The following is a 16812-nucleotide window of genomic DNA, read 5'->3' on the forward strand; positions in this document are numbered from 1 at the left end:
ACGTCACGGTCTGGGTCTCACTCACATGAACGGAGGAAGGGAAATAACTCTGGATTCAGCTATTAGTGGATTTTTCAACTTTAAATACTTATTTTTTTAATAAGTTATATTAGGGTGTTCGTACTGGGGAGTTGATTCACCTAAAAATAATTTACCCGCTGAATTACAGAAGTCTCTTTCCCAATGTAAGTCTATGGGAAAAAGTGTTTTTGGGCCCAATGCATCACATGAGGGACACGGAAGTTGCAGTACTGCCATTTGGCCACTACGAAAGTCCGGCTCGTCGACCGACGCACTTCCTGGGGGCTTGCTCTGTACTTGTAGACCGTCAGCGCGCCCGCCCCTTCACCCCTCCCTGCTTGATGGTATGATCCTTGTCTTTCATCAACTGATTGGTGGCACGGACGTCATTAACACAACATTCAGTCACAGTCAGTGCATGGAGTGCCCGTGGCACGGAGAAGATCATCCTATCATTCTGCCTTAAATTAATTAAAGAAAAAAACGGCTCTCGGACGGGAGCAGGTTCTTATCTTCACTTAAAGCTGCAGTGCGTAGAAATCCGGAAAACGCAAAATCCTGCATCCCCTCGAGCTGCTCTCTCCTCTCTCTCCTCTCTCCGCTCTCCCCTCTCTGTCCGAAGCCCCTCCCCCCACACGAGAACGGGCATATGCACGCGCTTCATACGTGCTCGCTACATCTGAGGAGGCTACCGCAGCGAGCTACACATTACCTTCTAACGACATCAACAGTTTGGACTGTCTTTTTGAAAGTCTGTCTTTCTTTTTTTGGGTTGTTTTGAGGTGTAGGCAGTTGCTGCCAATGCTGGAATAGCAAGCTTTCCAGTAGGTTGTTCCGCCATTGACCGAGGCTTTCACTATCTGCAGAGATCAGACGTGAACGCGCATCTCCTTTTGTGGAACAGCCAATAGGAACGCTCTCTCTGAAATGCCCTGTGATTGGTCAAAGTCTGCCGTCACGGGCAAGATTTTCTAAAGCCTGTAAACAGAGCCATGAGGAGGTGCAGAGGTGTAGTTTTCTCTCAGATCACTTGAATTACAATATGCTGAAAGGTTATTATGGAATTTTTGCCAAATTATGCCAAAATATTGTTGCCTACTGCCACTTTAAAAGAGCCGGCTCTTTGAACCGGCTCGTTTGTGACGACACATCACTAGTGCCAACCACTGTTGCCGTGACGCGCCACATTCTGCGACAGTCCAGCTGCAGACATCATGGAGGTTCCTGTAGCGAAGAAGCGTGGTCTTGAACATTTGGACGAATATGAGCCCAAACCAGCCAAACACACGCGCAGCCTGCACGACCGCATGTCCGAGAGGAGGCTGGTTGTTGTTCTGGAGGGAGCGTCGTTAGAGACAGTGAAGGTGAGGCGTCAGGCTGTTTGTGTTGTTGTGATGCAGTAAACCTCTTACCTGCTACCAGCGGAAGGGACAGGAATCACACCTTTAACTTGGGCTAACTCATATAAGAAGTACATGTTTTGTTTTTTCCAGGTCGGAAAAACCTTTGAGCTGTTGAACTGTGACCAACATAAAAATATAATCGTCAAAAATGGAAGAAATCCGGGAAATATCCGACCAGACATCACACATCAGGTAAATTAACTGGATTCTTCCCTTAAGTCTGTCATGGCCTATATAGTCAGAGTGAATTTCTTTATTATTACTACTATTACTATAATTTGAATCACTGAATAAATCTGGAATTTGAGCAGAGATTCAGAGGTCACACATAAAACTATATATATATATATATATGTATATGTATGTATGTATATATATAATGTTTTTATTTTATATATATATATATTTATTTACATATATTTATAAATAAATATATTATATATATATATATATATATATATATAATGTTTTTATTTTATATATATATATATTTATTTACATATATATATATATATATATATATATATATATATATATATATATATATATATATATATATATATATATATATATATTTGTCTTTGGTATTATTTTTCGCTGGATGAAAAGTCAAACTAGCAAAACAAATAGTAGCAGCAGTGTTTTAAAAATACTAATTACATCAAACATGAGCTTCAAAAAACATATTAGTGCATCTGCTTATCATACTGTATCTTTTTCTGCTTCTCTGTCTGTGTAGTAGCAGGTTTTTAATAAATACTTTTAACTTAAATATTTCCTTTCTCTAGTGTTTGCTGATGTTGATGGACAGTCCACTGAACAGGGCCGGCCTGTTGCAGGTTTACGTCCACACAGAGAAAAACGCCTTAATAGAGATCAACCCACAGACTCGCATCCCGAGAACCTTCACTCGCTTCTGTGGTCTTATGGGTAAACTATTAATGTTGAATGCTTTGCTTCATAAACTACATGACTCCATCATAAACTCCTCCTCTCCTAGGCTGATCTCCTAATCATTCTTTCGTCTTGTATCTTAGTTCAGCTGCTGCACAAGTTGAGTGTCCGGGCCGCTGATGGTCCTCAGAGGCTTCTGAGGATGATTAAAAACCCCGTGTCTGACCACCTGCCTCCTGGCTGCCCCCGCATGTCCACCTCCTTCTCTTCTGCCGGAGACGCCGTCTGTCCTCGGACTTTGGTGCCAGAGGGACCGGCTACAGTGGTGGTTGGAGCATTTGCACATGGAGCGGTGAGAAACGCCTCTACGTGGTAGCCGATTCACTGCTTTAAGCATCAAATATCTGTTACTGATCACTCTGTCTTTATTAGGTGAATGTGGACTACACAGAGAAGACGGTGTCCATCAGTAACTACCCCCTCTCTGCGGCTCTGACCTGTGCTAAGATGTGCTCTGCCTTCGAGGAAGTGTGGGGTGTCCTGTGACAAACAGACAATAAACTACTGGTGTTGATCTGGCAGAGACAGTAGAGTACATGGACTTTTATTAATGGACTAGAAATGGATATGGTGACCATTTCACCAGCGATGCCGCGTGGACCACTGCCATGTATTCCATTATACACTGTATGTGTATACTTGTGGAATATGCAGGTTTCTGTACCCAGTGTTTCCTTTTCATGTAAGAGCATGGCTGTTTTTTATACCATTATCAATTGTACCAATTACTGAGTTTTGGATAATCAATCAATACAGTTACATTAAAATATTTGACTAAATGATGAGTGGTTTTCTTTCATATAGACTGAGGAGTGAAATACACAGTGGAGACATAATGTACATGGATTACCCTGAGAACATTGAAGTGTAAAATAAGACATTAGAAAATCAATTTTCAAAATAAAATATACAATTTCAGGTTGCTAGAAAGGTTTTAGTTTATTACTGCTCATCATAAATGCTAGTAGTAAGAAAGCAATGTGACATTGCCGTGTTTTTAACCTTGGCTTCTGTCTTGGTGGCTGTCTTTTCCCAGAAGATTTATATGGATGTTAGTTTTACTTTCGTCGACGTTTCTGCGCCCTTGGTGTTTTTTGAACCTGTGCCGCTCGGTTCGTTGCAGTCCTGCGTTTCTTCCCTGCTGGCTTTGGTGATTTTCTTGTTGCCTTGGGTGTCCCTCGTCTTGATTTGCGCGATTTGCGCGATTTGGCTGCTGTTTTACGACTCTTGCCTGTTAGTTTGTATGATTTGGCTGCTGCTCTGCGAGGCTTGCCCTTTGGTTTGGGAGTCTTTCTGTATTGTTTCTGTGGCTTTTCTGCTCCTTTGGGTGATTTGCTGGGTGCTTTGCTCTGCTTCAGATCTCCTTTTGGTTTTGGGGATTTCACACTGTGTGTCTTTACTTCCTTTGTGTCTGTCTGTTTCTGGTTTTTGTAGAAAATAAAGGATTAAAAATGAATAGTAATTCTGTATTATTGTTGTACAAGACAAACCTGCTATCTCTAACTTGTACATTGAAATGTAAAGGTCATATCAACACTGCATCACACGGGAAAGAAAACTGCTGCTGCTCTCAATGGATTGAAACGTTCAAGTACGTTCCACTTTTGACCCAATAAACTACATGTATAACATGTACAGAGCATTGAAGCAGCAATTTTCTGCACTACTGTTTTCCATTCAGTGTTATGCCCTCTTAACTAAAGTTACCACAATATATAGGCAAGTGTTCTTTTACCTCTTTGTTGAGTTTGAATGATACGTTCCTTGTAGTTGGTACACGTGTCTCATTTTTAACCAGCCGTTGAGTCACTACGTTCACCGGCCTGCCCTTCTTGTTGATATTGACGCCTCCATCAGCCAGCGTCTGCTTCAGCTCTGCCATGGTGATGCCACCTCGGCTTTTGCACAGGGAAACCACATTGAGGATGACGAGGGGGACATGAGGCAAGGACGTCGGCTTTGCGGTGCTCGTCTCGGGTGGATTCTCGGCATCAGTTTGAATCAGATGCTTCAAAAGGCGAACAGGAGTCTCTGAAAGATCAAGACAAGAGAAGGTTGTGTGACGTCAAAAAATAAACTAAATTAAATAGATGATGTAAGAATACATAATGTGGATCTTGTTACGAGGACCCACTTCAAATCCTAACTTTTGTTGATAGGATGAATGTGAATGTAATTATAATCTAATATAAATTATATTATAGTAAATTTTATTGAAGGGCTATCATTGAGGATACTGAGGTCATGTCTTCTGTATTTTTTGTGTGATGAATGGGTGGCCACTCATTGGGTGGTTTACATTCTACACACTGTGGGTATTTTACAAGTTGACCTGTAAGTGTCACTGAATTAAATAAAATTGATGATCTTAGTCTGCGAAGAAAGTAAATGCGCTGCTGTATCTTCTTAGATATAATGTATCTTTCACTGTATTTTTCTTAATTTCTTGTTTTTTCTTGATTGAAAAATATATAAATATATCAGTCTAAAATCCCAGGTAATATTAGGTAAAATCACAACAACAGCCCATCATCTGCCTATGGAAGGGCCCAACCCCAAGGTCCAGGATCCCCCTGTTTTGTTTAGATAGATAGATAGATAGATAGATAGATAGTAACTTTATTGATCCCGAGGGAAATTCAAGTTTCCAGCATCACACAAAATATACCAGATATAAAAATACAAGGAGATGAAGAAAACTGTTAAAACTGATTATAGTGCAGGGTAACAGCTGTGATACACGACTATTAAAAAAGTGAATATAGTGCAGAAGAGACTGTTCAAACATGAGTATAGTGCAGGATAACTCCAGTAGCTTAGTCTATGAAAGTGTGCATTATTATCTTTCCTCATTTGTCCCCTCCCTACCTAGACAGGTGTTGTACAGTTTCCCCCCAAGCTAGGTTAAATGCTGGCTGAAGACTAGTAAACGAAAACACAACACATGGCTTTAAAAAAAAAAAAAAGTTCTGGAACTTACTCACAGAGGAAAAGTACCCCAACATGAGGAAATGTGCTACCTCCTTGACTGCATTATTCGGCTCCACTTATTTATGCGAGTCAGCCTTTTCCCACATGAAGATTATTAAGTCCAAATACCGTTCCACCTTGACTGATGATCATTTGGAAGTGTGCTTGAGGCTGGCTATCAGCAGCTACTGTCCGGACTATGCATCCCTAGCTGATTCCATTCAGTGCAAGTCATCAGAGTAAGGTAATGACAAAAAATGTACAGAGTTATATTGTACAATATGGGTTCATGCAGTTATGCATGGTACACCAACATACAGACGTAGGCAAAGTTGTTGGTAACGTTCCGTTAAAGAGAGAAAAACCCACAATGGTCACTGAAATAACTTGAAACTGACAAAAGTAATAATAAATAAAAATTCACTGAAAATTAACTAATGAAAATCAGATATTGTTTTTGAATTATGGTTCAGCAGAATCATTTAAAAAAACAAACTAATGAAACTGGCCTAGACAAAAATGATGGTAACATTAACTTAATATTTTGTTGCACAACCTTTTGAGGCAATCACTTCAATCAAGTGATTTCTGTAACTCTCAATGAGACTTCTGCACCTGTCGACAGGTATGTTGGCCCACTACTCGTGAGCAAACTGCTCCAGCTGTCTCAGGTTTGAAGGGTGCCTTCTCCAGACAGCATGTTTCAGCTCCTTCCACAGATGTTCAATAGGATTTAGATCCGGGCTCATAGAAGGCCACTTCAGAATAGTCCAATGTTTTGTTCTTAGCCATTCTTGGGTGTTTTTAGCTGTGTTTTGGGTCATTATCCTGTTTGAGGACCCATGACCTGCAACTGAGACCAAGCTTTCTGACACTGGGCAGCACATTTCGCTCCAGAATGCCTTGATAGTCTTGAGATTTCATTGCACCCTGCACAGATTCAAGACACCCTGTGCCAGATGCAACAAAGCAGCCCCATAATATAACCGAGCCTCCTCCATGTTTCACATTAGGTACAGTGTTCTTTTCTTTGGATGCTTCATCTCTTCGTCTGTGAACATAGAGCTGATGTGACTTGCCAAAAAGCTCCAGTTTTGTCTCATCTGTCCAAAGGACATTCTCCCAGAAGCTTTGTGGCTTGTCAATATGCATTTTGGAAAATTCCAGTCTCGCTTTTTTATGATTTGGTGTCCTCCTCGGTTGTCTTCCATTAAGTCCACTTTGGCTCAAACAGTGACGGATGGTGCGATCTGACACTGATGTACCTTGACCTTGGAGTTCACCTCTAATCTCTTTGGAAGTTGTTCTGGGCTCTTTGGTTACCATTCGTATTATCCGTCTCTTCAATATGTCATCAATTTTCCTCTTGCGGCCACGTCCAGGGAGGTTGGCTACAGTCCCGTGGACCTTAAACTTCTGAATAATATGTGCAGCTGTAGTCACAGGAACGTCAAGCTGCTTGGAGATGGTCTTATAGCCTTTACCTTTAACATGAAGGTCTATAATGTTCTTTCTGATCTCCTGAGACAACTCTCTCCTTAGCTTTCTGTGGTCCATGTTCAGTGTGGTACACACCATGATACCAAACAGCACAGTGACTACTTTTCACCCTTTAAATAGGCAGACTGACTGATTACAAGTTTGAAGACACCTGTGATGCTAATTACAGGACACACCTTAGTTTAATATGTCCCTATGGTCACATTATTTTACATCTTTTCTAGGGCTACCATCATTTTTGTCTAGGCCAGTTTCATCAGTTTGTTTTTTAAAATAATTCTGTTGAACCACAATTCAAAAGCAACAGCTGATTTTCATTAGTTAATTTTCAGTAAATTTTTATTTATTATTACTTTTGTCAGTTTCAAGTTATTTCAGTGACCATTGTGGGTTTTTCTCTCTTTAACAGAACGTTACCAACAACTTTGCCTACGTCTGTATATTGTACATATAAAGAATACTCAATATATTTATAAATAAATATATGTTTTGCATTTTTATAGTAGGTAGATCATTTTGACTTGGTCATTTTATAAGTAGTTCGCATGCTGAAAAAGTGTGTGCACCCCTGATGTAGAGGTTACTCACTGGGCAGAGCATCTTTTCCGCGGACTTTAGTCTCCTGGAGGATGATGGCTCGTTTCAGTTGTTGGCCCAGACGCCTGGCTCCTCCTTTACCAAGACCTTTCCCAGTCGGAGTATTGGTAGGTTTCCCTGTTTGTTTTATCACCTTTAGTGGTGCATTTCCAGTTGCTTTAACGTTGATAGGAGCGTTTCCCTTGGCTCCTTTGGCTCCCTTGGCTCCCTTGGCTCCCTTGGTTCCCTTGGCGCCCCTGGGCAGGGCTGTGGCTGTGGCTTTCTTCCGCATTTTTTCTGTTTTATATTTCAGAAGTAAATCTAAAAACTCCCCAGCGGATAAAATGTGACAGGCACATATGGCCTGATTTTCAAACAGTAAGTTAGGGACTTATTTCTTTTAAATAATAACGATTCTTTAGTTGCTGTTGGAGGTGATGAGACAAAGCACATCACCTAGGAGACAGAGCACATCACCTAGGAGACAGAGCAGTATATGAACAAATTAAAAGAGTATAGAAGCAAAGAGACGAAACTGCTGCTGTCATTTTGGACTGACGACGCTTATTCATAATATGTTATGGTTGAACACAGGCCATTTCGTTAGTATGACGGAGTATTAGGGCCACATTGAGGGAAAAAAAATCAGAGATTTTATTACAAATAAAGTCATAACTTTACTAAAAAAAAAGTCGTAATATTACGAGAATAAAATCGTAGATTTAAGAGAAAAAAAGTCATAATATTACGAGAATAAAGTCGTAACTTTACGAGAAAAAAAAGTCGTAAAATTACGAGAATAAAAGTCGTAAAATTATGAGAATAAAGTCATAACTTTACGAGAAAAAAGTCGTAATATTACGAGAATAGAGTCGTAACTTTACGAGAAAAAAAGTCATAATATTACGAGAATAAAGTCATAACTTTACGAGAAAAAAAGTCGTAATCATACGAGAATAAAGTCATAAATTTAAGAGAAAAAAGTCGTAATATTACGAGAATAAAGTCGTAACTTTACGAGAAAAAAAAGTCGTAACATTATGACAATAAAGTAATACATTTAAGAGAAAAAAAGTCGTAATATTACGGGAATAAAGTCATAACTTTACTGGAAAAAAAGTCGTAATATTAGGAAAACATATTACCAGCAACCAACAAAACGGGCGAGAGGACATAGCAGCCTGAGCCTGCTTCTGGACGGGTAGCAGCTGTTTGTCTCGGTTTATTTCTTCGGAATAAACGCAGTTTCTTGCACAATCTCTTCAAGGTCCTGATACTGATGATAATGTGGTGCTGATGTACCAAAAGATTAAGTATTGCCTTATTTGTGAAACTTTTACTAAAGTATAACTTCACAAGATGCAAAGGTCCAAGTTTACTTCCTGTCAGCTACTGCACTAACAAACATTGAAACAGGAAATACAAAGGGGCCCATTTAGAATATTTATATTGTCAAGTTTGAAAAAGGTTTATAAATTGAAAAGGTGGATCTGTGAAACATGAAGTGAAAACAGTTGTTTATTTAATTTACATGAATATGTAACAGCTTGTGCAATCTATGGAAATCCAAACATATCTTAACAACAACTGATACAAGAAATGTCAGTGTATTTTTTTTTTTACCTGTACATACTGTAAGTACTCTCACCATAAATATCTGTAATAATAATAAACTATCTTTGTAACAACAGTTTTTAAACATCCACAGTGTGCTTAATTTCTACAGCACCAAGTGTTTTGCCAGACAATCCATAAATAATAACTACAAAAACAAAACCTTCAGAGGAGCGATACTCAGCATGTTTGTAGTGAACGCTGCTGGGTTCTACTGGGGCACTGCAGGCTTGAAGGACACAGGTCAGATTTGGCACAAATCACTGTAATCAAGAAGGAGGGCTCCAAGGGCATGAATTCACTGTATGGGTCTGAGTCACAGTTAACCTGTGAAAAGGAATGTAATAAAAGACATCAGTAATTGAGAGGAAAGGAGATGACTAACCTAACATTGGAAGCACAGTACCTGAGAAAAAGATGTGAGGAACAGAGGAGTGTGTGATAGTCCTGAGATGGAGGTGTCTCTCGGATGGTTCTTTAGACTCTGGTGATAAGCCTGAGGAAAAAAAATGTGGATGTATGATCTCAATGTTGTGCACACAGAGACTAAAGCGTGAAGATGGCTGCTCACCTGCAGCGCTATCTGCAGTGCAGAATATTGCACCCACACCTCCTGTTGCTGCGCCGCCGAGAGAGAAAACACTCCACCTCGGCCGTCTTTTTCTGCCACAGTGAGGTAGTGGGCCCACACACATTCCCCCACAGCATGCACTGTCTCACTCTGAGAGTAAACTACAACACAACAGAGAGATTGACATGATTTGCATTAAACGATCAGTAAGTTCAGTATATAGAAGGAAGTTTTGATATCTGAAAAACTGTAATGACAAATGTGAGCTTCTCTTACTGTCAGGCAGAATCAGGTGGAGGATATCTTTGGCGATAAGGAAACCCATTACACCATAATTCATTGCCCTGTTAAGAAACAAAACAAAGAGTGTACTTCACTGTTCAATAATATGTCTTATAAGAAAACTGAGCTTTTAAAATCAATGTACACTTTACCTAGGATAGGTAGGATGGAAGAGAGGAGGGATAAACATTCCCATGGGAAAGAGGAGCTCACCACCCAGGAGAAATGGTGTGACCGACAGACTAAAAGAAACAAGAAAAGATTAAATACACGCTCAAAACATTCATATCAACTCTCAACTTTAAGAATAGACGCAGACACTTACATATCAGCCGCATCAGCCTGCTCAGTCAAGAGTTGACGGCGTCTCTTTTGCCACAAGGACAGAAGCTGGACGTAGTTGGAGAAGAAGCTATGTGTCCCGACTGTCACCTGGAATCACATTAGACGAAAATTTGTGTTAAGTGAGTTTGGGATGGGTTTAACTAGGGTTAAACTCACAGGGAAAAGATGTTTAACTAGGAATGGCATCAAATAAAGCACCCGATTCGACTGTTATCAGGCCATTAATTATGCGTTATAAGTTGCTATAAGCACCATAGATGTGGGTCATTAGGGGCCTACTACGCCTACTACGTTGTAAAAGTGAAAGTGAAACTTAAAAGCAACATGTTGTAACTGAATTAAATGTTACAATAACTTCTTTAAGTTTAGGCAACAAAAACCACGTAATTGAGTTTAGGTAAAACGTTGTGTTTTGGCTTGAAAATATCTACGTTTCAAAAGTGAAACTTAATGCTTTTGAACACAAAGACAACTACACGTTGTTGGTTTTACACGGGATGCAAATCACAGTCTCCTGGGTGAAAGACCTTAAATTTTGTGTCCCATCCATCGCCCACGCAGTCTATACTTTAGTGCCTGACTTACGCTTCTGCTCCTGTTATATTTACTACGGTCACTATAAGTCTCGCTGTTGTCTTCTTTTATACCTACTTTCGGTGATCTACCATGTGAATAGAGGATTAAACCTAATATTGGGTGTAGTAGAGCCCTACTGACCCATATCTATGGGGCTTATAACTACCGATAACGCCTATTTAATGGCCTGATAACAGTCTAATCGGCTGAATAAAGAGGTTAACAACTTTTATACACTTTATGTTAGAGCCAGTGGAGGTCTGTAATTTACCTTGGAAAAAAGCAGATCAAGCTCAGCCTCACTAGAGATCTCTTTTGTTGTCCAAAGCCTTGGAATTAAAGACTGAACCTGGAGGAAAACAGACATTTATTAATATCAAAAACACCACCAAAATGCAGGTTCAAGAAGTACAATAACAAGTCTTGCTTCCCTTACTTTTTTCATGACAAACTGGAAAGACATCTGATCTGTCCACTTGAGTTCATGTAATTTGGACTTGAAGGAGGAAAAGATATTTTGAATAATCTCCTCTGCCTGTTGAACAATAAAATTCTTAAATACACATCAGCCTTGAAATTCAATCGATGTCGCAAATCAGCATGATGGCTACTCACCTCTCTGTGTGCCGTCCTTTCACTGAGAAGGTGTGTGAGAACTAAGTGAAATCCTCTCTCAGTCTGTAACACACAGTGTTTCCAGCGAGGGCCTGCCTGGTGAAGAAGAGGCCCATAATGAAGATGTGACTCAACACACCATCTCACAGGTGTCCTCTTTTTTAAAAAAAAATACAAAAGGCTTTATCTGTGTTGACTCACCTCTTCAGTGTCACCCAGAGCCAGAGACAAATTCTTCTCTGTTTCAGTGAACCTGGAGTCCAGAGCCGGCATCAGGGTGTGCAGCAGGTTGAGGACCATGTACGTATGAACAGGACCGCTGAGTGGATTCAAATGTGGCAGGTCAAAAAAGAAAAAAGTGTATGCATATTTGATTGTGGAATGTTTTGTGTCACTTACAGTACCTGCTGCTCAGCTCGTGCTTGTTCAGCCATTTGCCAATGACGCGGGACATTTGCACAATGTAGGGCGAGTTATGCAGAAGGACGTGATCATCTTCGATGAGGGGCAGTGGATGGAAAGCGGCCTGCAGACAGCCCAGCCAGTCAATGGCAGGGGCCTGGATCTGTTGGCATATTTATGTAAAGGAAATTAGTTATTGCAGCGGATTCAAACCATAGATTGTATATAAAGATGGACGGCATGACAGCTCCCCAAAAGTGAAGCCAAAACATCTCGATCGCCCCCTGGTGGCTGGCTGCAGTATAGGTCATAAAGCACGCCCACTCCATGTTAGTGGATGGGACATGGGCCAAACTAAAAAGTCAAAGTACACGTCAAATACATTTTTCCCAAAGATGGTTTCTGTCATTTTAGGTAGTTCCTATCTCTGTGCAGACTCGTGCTCCAAATGACGTCAGAATCTCAAGATGTCAACTCCCGTATCAGGGATATTTTGGCTTCACTTTTTTACAGTGGGAGGAAGTGGAGACGCGTCGTCCATCTTTATACTGCATACAGTCTATGATCAAGACATAATATGTGTGTATATAGCGACCCATCCTCCTCCTCTTGTACCTGTAGCTCCCTGATGGTCATGCGCTGATAGAGCTGTCCTTTCGACAGGCGATGGTGCAAAGGTGTAGCAGCCACGGCGAGCTCAGAGGACAGAGAGATAAACGCGCCCACGTGCATCATGCTGCTGCTGGGCGGCGCCCCCAACAGTGCCAGGTACCTCTGACACGATGCCAAGAAGGGACGCAGCGTCTGGATGGAAAGAGACAGGAGAATGATAAAGGAATGCATTAGTGGGATGAATGAATATTGCTGATCCATTAAAATACATTTCTTGGATCAATAGTGGTCTAGCTAAGTCACCAACCTGAGTTTTAGCTTGAGACTTCAGTGTCTTGCTGTTCCATTCAATTGGGATCAACAGATCGGGCTGATCAATCTGTTGACAGAGAGGAGACTTGAGGTAAAGCAATGAGACACTTTGCTATGGCAGTGCTCCCACCAGCATGTTAGGATTGATTATTCTAATGGATACTGGCCTGTATATATCTTTTGGTTGTCCCATTGGCAATTTCATTTGGGTCTTTGCCCACATAGAGGTTGAAGAAGGGAAAGGTGGCGTAGTCTTTCATGAGGAGGCTCAGGGTGGAGTTAAAGTCAGTCCGATTCCACTGACCTGATACTGCCCAGCCTCCCAGCTGCATGCAGAGAGAGATAGAGACAGAGATTATACAATCATTATATACTAGGGCTGTCAATCGCTTGAAATATTTAAACACGAGTAATCGCACATTTGTTAATCGTGATTAATCGCAAACTAATCACACATCTTTTAACTGTTCAAATTGCACCTTAAAGGGAGATTTGTCAAGTATTTAATACTCTTATCAACATGGGGGTGGGCAAATATGCTTGAATTGTCCAGAAACCCTCACAGGTACTGCATTTAGCATAAAAAATATGCTCAAATCATAACATGGCAAACTGCAGCCCAACAGGCAACAACAGCTGTCAGTGTGTAAGTGTGCTGACTTGACTATGACTTCCCCCAAACTGCATGTGATTATCATAAAGTGGGCATGTCTGTAAAGGGGAGACTCGTGGGTACCCATAGAACCCATTTTCATTCACATATCTTGAGGTCAGAGGTCAGAGGACCACTTTGAAAATGGCCATGCTAGTTTTTGCTTGCCAAAAAAATCTTGTAAAATGTAGTTTTTGGCGAGAAACTTGAATAAATCCAGTTGTTTGAAGGAGATGTTTTCACAGCAATATGAAATAGATAATAGAGAGGGAATTATGACCTGTTTAACTTTCTAACAAATACCAGTATGCGAATGGTAATAAAGGAGTGTATATTGAAGTACATGGGATTTTTTTTTTTTTGATTTTTTAAATTGGTATCCAGAATCATGGAATTTTACTGCTATTGGTATTGACTGCTACATTTCTGGTATCGTTTCTATTTCTAGCCAAGCGTGTAGGAGAACGACGGTGGCCGATGTGAAAAAGTGAAAATGCGAATGGCCCTCTCTAGAGCCAGTGTTTGGTTTGTCCGTTCTGGGCTACTGTAGAAACATGGCAGCCGGCTCCGTGAAGAGGACCCGAACCCTATGTAGACCTAAACGGCTCATTCTAAGCTGACGAAAACACAATGATTCTTCATTGAATCAGGTGATTATACACTAAAGAAAACATACTTGTTAATATTATATTCCATTTCTGCCAATAGATCCCCCTAAATGCTACACACTGGACCTTTAAGGGCATATCATTATCTCACCTTCTGGATGAGTGCGAGGAAGGGCTCTGCTCCGGACGTCTCTATGGATTTGGTGTCCAAACAGGAATGGTAAAACCCTTTGGCCTTCTGCACTGCTGTACTACCCGGCCTGTCGTTTGATTCTGAAGAGCAGAACGAGAAAAACACGATTCAGACAATTCATTGATATAATAATATTAATAAATTAAACAATACAGTGCAGAGTGGTGTACATTAGAGGACTTTTGTTTGCAGACTACTACCCAAAATCTCCCTGAGATGCTGCAGCAGCAGAGTTTTTCTGTCCTGTATTTTCTCCTTTTTCAGTCCTTTGTCCTCTCTCTCTTTACTCTGTCCTCTCCTCTCCGGCCACGCAGCCCTCGCCCTCTGGTTCTGTGGATGTCCAGGGATGCCCTGACCTCTTTGCCTCCCTCCACCGTCTGGTGAAAGTCTGTCAGATCCACATGTGAACAAGAAGTAATCGCAGGGCTGCGTGAAGGGATCAGCAGACGTGGACAGACGGGCCGAGGCCCACAGACAGGCCGGGGACACACATGGAGTCACTACAGGAAAGAGTGATACAAGAGTCAGACAAAGAATGTATTGTGTCATTTGGTTGTGTTTCTCTGGAGGACTACTGTACCTTTGCCTGTCTGGTTATTATCGCTCCTAGTTTGACGATTCTGATGCATATAGCAAACAAGCCCCAGAATGGCAGCACATGAGTAGAACCCCAAAAAAAGGAGGAGCAGCCTTCGATGGTTTATCCACACTGGCTCTGCTTGGTGCTGCTGCTGGGGGTTAGACTCTGACAGCTGAAGCAGAGGCGGAGGCTGGAGCCCCCTCTCAGGTTCTGGCTGTGACGACGGCTGGACTGATAGCTGAGGCTGGAAGTGAAACAAGAATGTAACTGGGTCAACCGAAATACCATCGCATTTTGGGAAAAATACAGTACATACTTTTATGTAGTTGGTCCAATAATGTTCACCATCAGTAGAAATATATAAATATACATAATATATATACAATATATAGGTCTTTTGTAGACCAGGGCGGCCCACAACATCTCAACAGTGATGTCTGGTATCCCAGAATGCCCTGATCATCCACCGCTCCTCAAAACACATCCTTATAACCTCAAAGAGCCACTTACTGTGGGGATCTCTGTTCTCACTACTTTCAGCAACGAACACTGCCGGCTTGTAAGAGCCCACTCAGTTCAGAAACTAAATATTAGCATCAAGCATTATCAAGAGCCACATAATATGAACTTCATTACAAAGTAGGGCTGGGCGACATGGCCAACATTTTCTATCATAATATAGGTAATTTCATATCTCAATAACAATATATATAGCATGTTTAGTGGTTATTCAAAAAATAAATATATTATATTATATATGCTTTTTTTTGTATACTGTGTGAATTAGATACTTGACAAATGAAAAGTACTGCATATTTTCTCATTTTAAGAACTTGAGTGCAAAATTAACATAACAGTTTTAAGTGAAATCATAGAGAAAAAATAAATAAATATAGGCCTAGCCTATATTGGAATAGAAATCATACAGAATAAAATATATACGATAGACATTTTTATATTGTTTTGACGATATATATCGTCATATTGCCGAGCCTTGTTACAAAGTGGATATTTATGCATTTCAAGTTTCAGTCAGAGCAACCATGACACCAGATTAAACAGCATAACTACAGTAGCCTTTATACCGATATATACTTTACAGTTTAGTAGAATCAAACTGCATGTTAATATCACTGGCTCTGGCCAGCAGCTTGTCTGCATGTTTTCTGTCTTACTCTAAAAAACAAAAAATCCAAAGTTACCAGAAAAACAATATTATATTTGGCAACACAAACTGAACAATTTGAGCACATTGCAGACCTCATCAAACCACATCATTTGAACATTTATTTCCCAGGAACATAGATGGCTCTGCTCCAGTTTCCAGCAACTAAAACACTCATGTTAGCCTCACAACCATAAACACAACTTCATAACATCAACTTTTCTTTGGAAAGTTCTTACCTCAAGCTCTATTGGAGTTTCACTCATTCTTAGTAGATGGATGTGTTGCTCTGTGTTGCATCCTTTGTCTTTTACATTTGATGTTTCACATGTGCTCCCTCCTCCTGCTGTCCCCTACGTCAAACAGCTGTCACCTCAGCTCTCTATCTCTCTTCATCACTCACTTTTCTCCTCATCTGACACTCTGATAAAAAACAACTCTGCAGGCTGCGTCTTACTCTCCTCTCTCCAGAGCACAGATAATCAAGCAAAGACTATGGTTCTGCTATGGGACATGCATGTGGATGTGAACATGAAGGCTCTGTCATCTCCTGTCTGCAGGAGGTTAAAGGCTCGAGAACAGAAGGCTTGTTCTGGTAAGTTGAGGCCAACAAATTGCTTTTTGCTTAAATACATTGTTACATTGCATTGAATGAGGGCGAGCACTCTCCTGGAGAGTAAACACTCTCAGATGCACACGCACGCACGTCCGCTGTCGTCACTATCAGTGCAACACATGGCTGTTAACGACTGATAGAGCAGTTTGGTGTCCTGGAGGTCACGTAACAGGGTAGCACATCATTGAGAGGAAACACGTTTCATGGGTGTCACATGGAGGCCGACCAGAGATAGAATATGGTGA

General features: G+C 40.8%; 3 protein-coding genes across 4 annotated transcripts in view; 1 reads left to right on the forward strand and 2 right to left on the reverse strand.

Annotated features, from left to right (window-relative positions):
- kel (Kell metallo-endopeptidase (Kell blood group)) overlaps window positions 1–16718 on the reverse strand; it is a 30166-nt gene extending 13448 nt beyond the window's left edge. The window contains exons 1-18 of one of the 2 annotated variants that reach the window (XM_037784302.1): window positions 16191–16718; window positions 14787–15030; window positions 14407–14706; window positions 14165–14286; window positions 12921–13079; window positions 12749–12820; window positions 12445–12633; window positions 11832–11992; window positions 11629–11746; window positions 11428–11523; window positions 11249–11347; window positions 11084–11161; window positions 10217–10323; window positions 10044–10133; window positions 9886–9953; window positions 9610–9770; window positions 9445–9534; window positions 9202–9365 (exon numbers count right to left, since the gene is read on the reverse strand). In XM_037784302.1, coding sequence (XP_037640230.1) covers window positions 9219–9365; window positions 9445–9534; window positions 9610–9770; window positions 9886–9953; window positions 10044–10133; window positions 10217–10323; window positions 11084–11161; window positions 11249–11347; window positions 11428–11523; window positions 11629–11746; window positions 11832–11992; window positions 12445–12633; window positions 12749–12820; window positions 12921–13079; window positions 14165–14286; window positions 14407–14706; window positions 14787–15030; window positions 16191–16217 — 2328 coding nt within the window. In that variant the 5' untranslated portion in view covers window positions 16218–16718 and the 3' untranslated portion in view covers window positions 9202–9218. Of the gene's footprint in view, window positions 1–8924; window positions 9366–9444; window positions 9535–9609; window positions 9771–9885; window positions 9954–10043; window positions 10134–10216; window positions 10324–11083; window positions 11162–11248; window positions 11348–11427; window positions 11524–11628; window positions 11747–11831; window positions 11993–12444; window positions 12634–12748; window positions 12821–12920; window positions 13080–14164; window positions 14287–14406; window positions 14707–14786; window positions 15031–16190 lie in introns of those variants that run through there. The other variant, XM_037784301.1, reaches the window with a different exon arrangement.
- On the forward strand, window positions 1188–3157 carry emg1 (EMG1 N1-specific pseudouridine methyltransferase). Its single transcript, XM_037784324.1, has 5 exons — window positions 1188–1385; window positions 1515–1616; window positions 2213–2354; window positions 2462–2670; window positions 2751–3157. Exons 1-5 carry the CDS (start codon window positions 1236–1238, stop codon window positions 2862–2864), a joined length of 717 nt encoding a protein of 238 aa, XP_037640252.1. The 5' UTR covers window positions 1188–1235; the 3' UTR covers window positions 2865–3157.
- LOC119496766 (histone H1.3-like) lies at window positions 3299–7850 on the reverse strand. The gene is made up of 3 exons (XM_037784321.1): window positions 7437–7850; window positions 4114–4409; window positions 3299–3799 (listed from the first exon to the last, which is right to left on the reverse strand). The coding sequence occupies exons 1-3, from the start codon at window positions 7714–7716 to the stop codon at window positions 3437–3439; spliced, it is 939 nt and encodes a 312-aa protein (XP_037640249.1). The 5' UTR covers window positions 7717–7850; the 3' UTR covers window positions 3299–3436.
- Window positions 16719–16812: the final 94 nt, after the last annotated feature.

Source organism: Sebastes umbrosus, chromosome 11 (genome assembly GCF_015220745.1).
Source record: "Sebastes umbrosus isolate fSebUmb1 chromosome 11, fSebUmb1.pri, whole genome shotgun sequence".
NCBI lineage: Eukaryota > Metazoa > Chordata > Actinopteri > Perciformes > Sebastidae > Sebastes > Sebastes umbrosus.

Bases quoted from the DNA above. Each gene is read 5' to 3' on its own strand.
- LOC119496766 (XM_037784321.1), bottom strand. From the start codon at position 7,716: ATGCGGAAGAAAGCCACAGCCACAGCCCTGCCCAGGGGCGCCAAGGGA. The intron at 4,410-7,436 runs GTGAGTAACCTC...TTGATCTTTCAG, and splicing joins CGGAAAAGATGCTCTGCCCA to AGACTCCTGTTCGCCTTTTG. The intron at 3,800-4,113 runs GTAAAAGAACAC...TACAAAAACCAG, and splicing joins CATTCAAACTCAACAAAGAG to AAACAGACAGACACAAAGGA.
- emg1 (XM_037784324.1), top strand. From the start codon at position 1,236: ATGGAGGTTCCTGTAGCGAAGAAGCGTGGTCTTGAACATTTGGACGAA. The intron at 1,617-2,212 runs GTAAATTAACTG...TCCTTTCTCTAG, and splicing joins GACCAGACATCACACATCAG to TGTTTGCTGATGTTGATGGA. The intron at 2,355-2,461 runs GTAAACTATTAA...CTTGTATCTTAG, and splicing joins TCGCTTCTGTGGTCTTATGG to TTCAGCTGCTGCACAAGTTG.